Source organism: Magnolia sinica, chromosome 10, assembly GCF_029962835.1.
Source record: "Magnolia sinica isolate HGM2019 chromosome 10, MsV1, whole genome shotgun sequence".
Taxonomy (NCBI): Eukaryota; Viridiplantae; Streptophyta; class Magnoliopsida; order Magnoliales; family Magnoliaceae; genus Magnolia; species Magnolia sinica.
The window spans coordinates 57,833,395-57,840,629 of record NC_080582.1 but is presented as its reverse complement, the minus strand read 5'-3'; the positions used below and the strand labels follow the sequence as shown (position 1 = coordinate 57,840,629).

The window sequence follows — 7,235 nt, the reverse complement described above, 5'->3', positions numbered from 1 at the left end:
TACGCGTAAGTAGCTGGCACTTTCTCTAGAAATTTTTAAATAATGAAATATGGTATGGGTGCCCATTTCAGGCGGCTCCACAAGGGTATAGGTGCAGCACCCATCAGCGGTTATGGCTTTGGAGTAGACTATACCCAACTCAAACCCGGCCCATTACCACCCCAACATACATTAAGATTAGCTACATAGCAAAGCAGACCCAGCTCCCTAGATAAGCATCAATGTGCAGGCCCGGCTAGCTGACTGTCATGCCAGGCCCTCAAACGTCCAAAAAAAAACACCAAAGCATCAATGTCCAGGCCCAGCGAGCTGACTGTCATGTCAGGGCCTTACACGTCCAAAACCCACACCCAGCCTCGAAAGTCATTTCCGAGCCCGGTCTCCATGGAGATGTTTTTTTCTCCCATAGAAATGTTTTGGTTTGTAAGGCATTCAACGTTCCAAACACCTGCTAAAATCAAATTATAAAAATGGTTGTTGCACCATTAACATCAAACAGTAATCACAAGGAAGTGCTTCCGTCAACAATAGACAAAACAACAGCCAAAACAGCCATCTTAAAACTGAAATAAGCTCCCTATTAAATTAAGGGGGCGTTTGGATAGTAAGTTGCTTAAGACAAGTTACTTATGCCACAAGTAGCTTATCTTAATTTCTACTTACTAAGAAGATAAGTATGTTTGGGAAAAAAACATACTTATCAGCTTCTCCTCTCTTTCATCTCTCTTGATGCATCTCTTCAGCGAACTTATGAAAAGTAGAAAAGCTTTTTAAAAAAATTTAACTGAAGTGATTTAGGTACTTTTTCAAGTAAAAAAACTATGTGCAACTGATCATAAACCAAAATTGTCTGAAATAAGTTACTTATCTACTGCTGTAAGTAGAAAAAGTAACTTATTCGGTGGTATCCAAACGGGCCCTAAAGGTGGTGTTGTACGTTTTTTTTTTTTTTTCCCTTTCCTTTTCTCAGATGGAATGCCAAGCTTGCAAGCCCCAGAAATCAAGAAGTCTCTAGAAGGCGATACATGGTAATCTCCTGCTGCTTGAAATAGCGCCGGTCCTCTTCATCCACAAGAACAAGATTCAAATAGTATTTCACGCTAAACTTGTTATTAATGTTGCGATATGTCGGTGTCAGTTCATATGGGCTCAAAAACAGTCGGATTGGGATCGATTCACCTGCAAAAACACCCACACACACCATGTCAGCAGTCACTAATACAGGCATTGGAAGCTGCAGAACACAGAGCCATGGATTCCAAGCTTAGATTCACATCCTGATTGAATTACACATTTATTGAGAAATGAATACGGCCACTACTGTGGGTAGATTGGAATTTCCACCTACTATCTAAACAGGACCATGAAAATGGAATCCAACTTTGCATGGTATCATGGGAAGTAAAATTCCAATGCTACACCATGGAATCCTCCAATCCAAACATGCCCTAATGTTTTCACTGGCAGCGACAGGGGCTATTGATTTTACTACATTTAGGATTTCAAGATACTTTTTGATCAACGGAAAAATGGTAATTTTAATAATAATCAAGCGATCATGTAGTCTCAAAGGACATTCATTCAGCTTATTGGCGAGGTCTGGGGTGCTAGCCAGAGAAATTGAACAAAATCATTGACCTGCTAAAGAAAGAGAAATGTGATGGTTATTCCTGAAAATAGGGTCAGGATCCCACTCCACCCACATAACAATGTGGCATTTGTCCAAGATCCAGTTTGTTCATCAGGAAGGCCCAACTGTATGTACGTGGCCCAGACAACCAGGCAAGTCCTTTCATCAGGTTGTCCAAGTGTATGGAAGGGACAGTTAAGAAATAACTTTCATTTAACATACATGTGTGGCCCACTTACAGAACAGATTGGCCTGACTTTTTCATGCCACAGCATATGGTGCCCCACCAGATGAATGGCTTGGATCTCAGAGAAGCATGCCACATTGTCACGTTTGGGGAAAGGATTAACAAAAGAAATAATGCAATCCCACCAGCTGCATGGGACTCAGAGGTGTGGTCTAATTGACTACTCTTCAGGCACATAAAAGGCATCCTCATGCTGTTTTAAGATGGCCCAAGCACATGAAATCTAACATTAGTTTATGAACCTCTACCTTCATGGTAATCTCCTCCACAGCTTGAACACCTAAAAATTTGATTCCACTCGATGTTCAGCTGGGTCGAATTGACACAAAGACTCAACCTGACTCCACTCGATATTTGATAATTAGAAATTTAAAATGTTAGGGTTCAGCATAGATATTTAACATAATACGAAATACGTATTTAACATACCTATTGTAGAGGTCCTGGGTATGATTCCCTCTCTTCCCATTTACATTTTATTGATGTTCACACTATAGCTCACCGAGTGACTCAGTTCAAGTCACGGTGAGTTGTGTCAAGTTGACTCAACAAGTCATCCTGAGTCACCATCGATTCAGACCTAGGAGCAAGTTTCCCATGGACTCAGCTTGATATCTCACAGATTCAAGTTTACCTGTCCAAGTTTCGAGTTGAACTATGATTTCATCAAACGCAGATTGCATACTGACACTGCCCCTTGCGGCTCGCCATTGGACACTGCTCTGTGGGAGCCACCATGATGTATGTGTTTTATCCACACAGTCCATCCATTTTGCCAACTCATTTTAGAACATGAGCCTAAAAGTGAGGCAAATCCAAATATCAAGTGGACCACACCACGGGAAACAGTGGTGATTGAATGCCCACCATTAAAAACTTCTTGGGGGCTACAAAAGTTTTAGATCAAGCTGATATTTGTATTTTCCCTTCATCTAGGTATGTGTAACCTAATCAATAGGTTGGATGGCAAATAAATATTACAGTGGGCCCTAGGAAGTTTCTAATGGTGGGTGTTCAATCACCACTATTTTCCTATGGTATAGTCCCCTTGAGATTTGGATCTGCCTCATTTTTGGGCTCATGCCCTAAAACGAGCTGCTGAAATGGTTGGAGAGCATGGGATAAAACACATACATGATTAGCGAGCCCACATGCCATTGACCAGTAGCAATGTTGCTAATGGCAATACAATCCGTGTCTCATCTCGTCAAGGATAGCCATTGTTCCGAGCATCGGCGATATTATCGATAATATCACCAATATTATTGGTACCGCCATGGTGATAGTGATAACACTTGCAGCATCAGAAATTCCAGTTATCTACAATATATCACCAATATATCACTAAGTATCACCAATGTATCGATATCACCAATGCATCGCCCATGTTTTTTACAATGTCAATGTATCTGTAATATTTCAATAGTATCACCAATGTATCAATATCGCCAAAAAACTGTTTATTAAAATCAATTTCCATTTCAAAACTTTCTTATTAGTGCATGGTTGTACGTGTGTATATGTATGCATGAATGGATGGATGGAGGGATCATGGATGGATGTATCTATGTATATATGGAGGGATGGATGGATGGTTGGTTGGTTGGGTGGGTGGATGGATAGATGTATATGTGTGTATGAATGCATGGATGGATGGATGGATCATGCATGTGTGTGTATGTATGTATGTATGTATGTATGCATGCATGCAAGGATGGTTGGATGGGTGGATGGATCATGCATGTGTGTTTGTATGTATATAGGTGCATGCATGGATGGATGTATGGATCCACCAATTCCCCCATGTTTCCCCAATGTTTCCTTGTGTCAACAATATGTGCTTTTCGGTCCATTCCTAAATATGCAAATATGCGTCTTTTTTGTTGTTATTTTAATCTTAAATATGCAATTTTAATCTTAAATATGCAAATATGTGTGTTTTAGCATATCTTGAAGCATCATTAAAAAAATTCCACCATTTTCCCCGTGTTTGCCCAATGTTTCCCTAAGTCAATGTTACATGCTTTTAGGCTCCCATTAAAGGGAAACTTATTATGTATGTGTCTTTTTTGCAATTTGATTCCTAAATATGCAAATATGTGTATTTTAGCATCTCCTGAAGTTTCATTGAGAAATTCTACCATTTTCCCCATGTTTCCCTCAGTCACAATAGATTTTGGGGTATTGGCAATATCGATACATGTTTCCGTATCCCCAGCTAGCAATACATATAACGATATTGATACTACGAACAATGAGGATAACAGCTTTTTCTATTATGAATGGCAAAAGGTCCGGATGAGGAAGTGAAGATGGTTGTTGACTCGCTTGGTGGAGACAAATCCCCTGGCCCCGACGGTTTCCCAATCATATTCTTCCAAAAAATTTGGGAAGTTGTCCACCAGGATGTCATGGATTTTATCCATGAATTTCACAGAAGGGGAAGACTTTCAAAAGGTCTTGGTGCTTCCTTTATTGCTCTCATCCCCAAAGTCGCGAAAGCAGATGCATTTTCTGATTTCAAACCAATCAGCTTGATAGGGGGCCCGTACAAAATCTTAGCCAAAGTTCTACCTTCTCGATTAAGAAAAGTCATGGGGAAGATCATCTCAACCAATCAAAGTGCATTCATACAGGGTAGACAGATTGTAGATTGTGCGCTCATAGCAAACGAATGTCTCCACTCGAGTCACAGATCTAGATCGAAGAGCGTCTTTTGCAAGCTAGACATCAAAAAAGCCTATGATCACGTCGATTGGGGTTTTCTCCAATATATGTTAATTCGTATGGGTTTCAACGCTAGGTGGAGAGGATGGATAGGAGAATGCATTGGCTCGGCTCATTTCTCAATCCTTCTCAATGGATCCCCCAAAGGTTTCTTTAAGTGTTCGAGAGGGCTGCGATAAAGTGATCCTTTATCTCCATTCTTCTTTCTTATTGTGGGGGAGGCCCTATCTAGAATGTTACACAAAGGCCAAGAAGAGGGTATTCTGCGGGGTATATCTATGCCAGGTATGCCTAACCCAATCTCTCACATTCAGTTTGCTGATGACACCTTGATTTTTTCTTAAGTGTCCTCGGATATGATCGATAATCTGCGCACAGTGATACGATGCTTTGAGGCTATGTCTCAGCTGAGAGTTAACTTGGCAAAATCCAAGATGTACGGGACCAACTTGGAAGAAGAAGAGCTATCCAGCTACGCAACGCTATTCGGATGCTCCTCGGCTTCCTTCCCTACCACCTTTGTGGGTCTTCCTCTTTCTTTAGGCCCGCCCCCAAAACATCTTTGGGACAAGATTGCTAACAGATTTGAGAAATATCTCGCCAGGTGGAAATGCCGCTACCTCTCTTTGGGAGGCCGTCTAACTCTCATATAAGCGGCTCTTTCCAACCTCCCACTGTACTTTGTCTCTGTTTAGATGCCCATCTTTTGTGCTGGCGTCTATCGATAAATTTAGACGAGATTTTCCGTGGTTTAGAAAGGAGAATCAGAAGAAATTTCACCTTCTTGATTGGAGAGAGGTATGTAAACATTTCTAGGAAGGTGGAGCAGGAGTCAAAGATCTAAAGATCATGAATCAGGCCCTCCTAGGCAAGTGGATATGGAGGTTAGGGACTGAAGGAGGTTCTCTTTGGAATATTATCATCAAAAGTAAATACGGCTCTTCTCAAGGTGGGTGGTGGACAAGGGATTCTTCCTCCTATAGGGCTTCATACTTATGGAGGGGCATCCTTCGTATGAAAAAGGCAGTCCTCAAAGGCATCAGGTTTGAGCTGGGAAATGGTGTAGCCATTCAGTTTTGGGAAGATCTTTGGGTGGGTGACAAGCTGTTGAAAAGACATTTTCCGAACATCTTCCTTCTTGCTCCAAACAAAGCAATTTTCATTGTTGATTGCTTCTCTGTTGCTGCTGGCAAGATTGTGTGGAATGTGAAGTGCAGAAGAAACCTCCATGATTGGGAGATCAGTGAATATGTGGACCTGATCAGCTACATCAACAAAACAATGCCCAATCAGTCTTCCACCGATAGTCTTATTTGGACTCTGGATAAATCAAGTAAATTCACTGTTGGTTCACTCTATTCTCAGCTCCATCCTAAATCTGCTATTATCGGCATTGCCTCTCCCTTCATTTGGAAGTATTTGGCTCCCCCAAAATACATTTGTTTCAGCTGGTTGGTTGGCAAGAAGAGAATCATCAGTGTGCAATCTCAGAAAGAGGGGGATGCAGATTGTCAAAATTTGCTTATGCTCCATGAAGGATGAAGAATCGGTGGATCATTTGCTCATCCACTGCCCGTTTATTGTGAAAATCTGGTCTGATTTTTGCAAGCGTTTCAAAATCAGTTGGTGCGCAGCTGGTTCGGTAGATAATCTTCTGTCAGCCTGGCATGGGATCAGGGTAGGGGGAAAAAAAAAAAAGAACACGTCTGTGGAGAATGGCTATTCTAGCTATCTGGTGGTCTGTTTGGGAAGAAAGAAACGGCAAGATGTTTTAACAACATGTCCAACTCCGCGGAATTGTTTCTTCCAGGGCCAAGGGTCTTCTTATTGAATGGGCTATTAATGTAACTTTTCTGAAGGACTTTGACCTTCACTTTTTAGGTGTTTAACTGAGTCTGCTCCCTCAGCAGATTCTCCTCTTTTTTCTCTGAATTTTCCTTTCTTTCTTTTTTAATGCAACTATTGTTACTTCTTTAAAAAAAAGAGGTCCAGATGATTTTAGTCTACGATAGGCTATTCCAGTTTTCATCGAAACAAATTAATTTATCAGGGGGGAAAAAAAAAAAAAAAAAAAGGAAAATGCCATTATCCAGTGTTTGAACGGAATATGAAGCAATGGCATCTAAGGAAATAACCCATTTAGTTTGGACTAAAAGAATCCCAAGTCACCCCAATCTTCCTTTGAGAATGCTTTGTGATACTCAATGCCCCAATCAGATCAACGCCGATCCAATGCATTATGTAAGATAGAAGCATCCCAACAGTTAGCTTCTATCTAGCAAAGGGGAAAATGACGAGGATATGAAAAGTATGTCATCAATTTACGGAAAGATTGGGAAAAGCTATAGGTGTGAGCCAAACTGGGCAACAATTGATGTTCAGACTAGTTGGAGGGGAGTGCTGAGAAATGTCTCCAAGAGCGTGTTTGGATACAAGGAATCCAAGTTAAAAGGAAGGAAATAACAATAGTAATCCAATGATGATTTCAATGAACTATTGAAACATGGATTCCAATTTTGAATTCTTGTTTAGGTAGCAGGTGGAAATCTATTCCTCTCACAATACTCACCTAGTTTCTTATGCCAAGAATCAAAATTATGGAAAAGTGTAACAATTGCTTGGTGGAATCCA

General features: G+C 40.8%; 1 protein-coding gene across 4 annotated transcripts in view; it reads right to left on the bottom strand.

Moving 5' to 3' along the window:
* Nucleotides 1-528: 528 nt before the first annotated feature.
* The window catches only part of LOC131216859 (vacuolar protein sorting-associated protein 26A-like), a 76,218-nt gene continuing 69,511 nt past the window's right edge, over nt 529-7,235 (bottom strand). For all 4 annotated transcript variants that reach the window (XM_058211450.1, XM_058211449.1, XM_058211451.1 and 1 more), the window contains one exon: nt 529-1,179. In XM_058211450.1, coding sequence (XP_058067433.1) covers nt 1,001-1,179 — 179 coding nt within the window. In that variant the 3' untranslated portion in view covers nt 529-1,000. The remainder of the gene's footprint in view (nt 1,180-7,235) is intronic.